This window comes from Cyprinodon variegatus, unplaced genomic scaffold (genome assembly GCF_000732505.1).
Source record: "Cyprinodon variegatus isolate N-32 unplaced genomic scaffold, C_variegatus-1.0 Scaffold138, whole genome shotgun sequence".
Lineage (NCBI taxonomy): Eukaryota > Metazoa > Chordata > Actinopteri > Cyprinodontiformes > Cyprinodontidae > Cyprinodon > Cyprinodon variegatus.
In genome coordinates this window covers 1,233,845-1,235,237 of record NW_015150591.1, presented here as the reverse complement: position 1 = coordinate 1,235,237, position 1,393 = coordinate 1,233,845, and the positions used below count along the sequence as shown (strand labels likewise).

Sequence of the window (1,393 nt, the reverse complement as noted above, 5' to 3'; positions counted from 1 at the left end):
AATTTTCTTTAACGGAGAGTCTCCAGACTGATTAGCGAGTGAAATCTTGAAAGCTCGCGAGATCAGGATGGTCTCACGAGGCTAGCAATCCTTCATCATTGTGATGCTTCTTGTTCAGTAATGTTCTCTAACAAGGCGTAATCACACACAACATTAAGAGCCCTCTTTATCAGACTGTTGAACAATGATAAAGTATCTTCAGTCACAGGCAGATTTGTTAAGAACTGTCCATTTATCAATCTGCACGGTGGTGCAGTGGGTAGCACTGCTGCTTTGCAGCAAGAAAGTTTCAATTCCCCACCCTGGGTCTTTCTGCATGGCAGACATGGGCAATGTGGAGTCAACAAGTCATCTCCATGTCATGTATTTAATCTACCCAGCCAATTAACCAGGTGAGTCCAATCTGCACAGGTTAATTCACTGTGAAGATTGGACTCACCTGCTTCAGTGGCTGGGTAGAACAAATACATGACATGGAGATGACTTGTTGACTCCACATTGCCCATGTCTGCTGCATGGAGTTTGCATGTTCTCCCTGTGCATGTGTGGGATCTCTCCGGGTACTCCGGCTTCCTCCCACAGTCTGAAAACATGACTGTTAGGTTGCTTGGCTTCTCTAAAGTCTCCTTGTGTGTGAATGGTTGTTTTTCCTGTTTGTCTCTGTGTTTCCCTGTCATAGACTGTCGACCTGTCCAGGGCGGACCCCGCCTCTCGCCCATTGAAAGCTGGAGATAGGCACCAGCAGACATTTATGAAAACTATTTTTTACATTCTTCTACAGTTAGTCGATGGGTTTAAACCATTGCTGTGAATGTTTACCCTGTTTCTCGATCCCTCTGATAGTTTGGAGGACAGGGTGTGTCGATGCACTGGTAACTTCCTCTTGTGTTGAAGCACATCCGATTTGCCCCACAGTGAATGTTCTGCTCCAGGCACTCGTCTATATCTGTGGATTTAGCAAACAGCGCGTCACAAAAGGATCAGTTTTCTCATAAGGTTTTGTTGGGTTGGCATCAAAACATACAAATAGCTTTGAAATGAGCTGCAGAATGAGGCTGCTGCATTGTTGGAGAGATTAGAGATCAAGCCTCACCTTGACACGTCTTCCCATTAGTCATCAGGTGGTAACCAGCAGGACAGATACACCGGTGGCTCCCTGGGGTGTTCACACACTCATGCTGGCACGTGTCCCTCACTTCACACTCATTGATATCTGTTGGTTCATAAAGTAACATGAATGTTTCCCATGTTTCCTTACTTGTTCACGACAAGTTATAAGTTTTAAGCTGCAACAAGAAGGAAGATTGTTTGTTAACTTTTCTGCTGCATGTCAGATTTGCCAATTTTATATGGAGCGAATTCTGTTCCAGTATTGCTGCAAGCAAAGAAAAAA

The 1,393-nt window shown here is 44.6% G+C and overlaps 1 protein-coding gene across 1 annotated transcript in view; it reads right to left on the bottom strand.

Moving 5' to 3' along the window:
• Positions 1–1,393, bottom strand: part of hmcn1 (hemicentin 1) — a 175,905-nt gene that overhangs the window by 2,747 nt on the left and 171,765 nt on the right. The window contains exons 102-103 of the mRNA XM_015376644.1: positions 1,094–1,213; positions 820–946 (exon numbers count right to left, since the gene is read on the bottom strand). Coding sequence (XP_015232130.1) covers positions 820–946; positions 1,094–1,213 — 247 coding nt within the window. The remainder of the gene's footprint in view (positions 1–819; positions 947–1,093; positions 1,214–1,393) is intronic.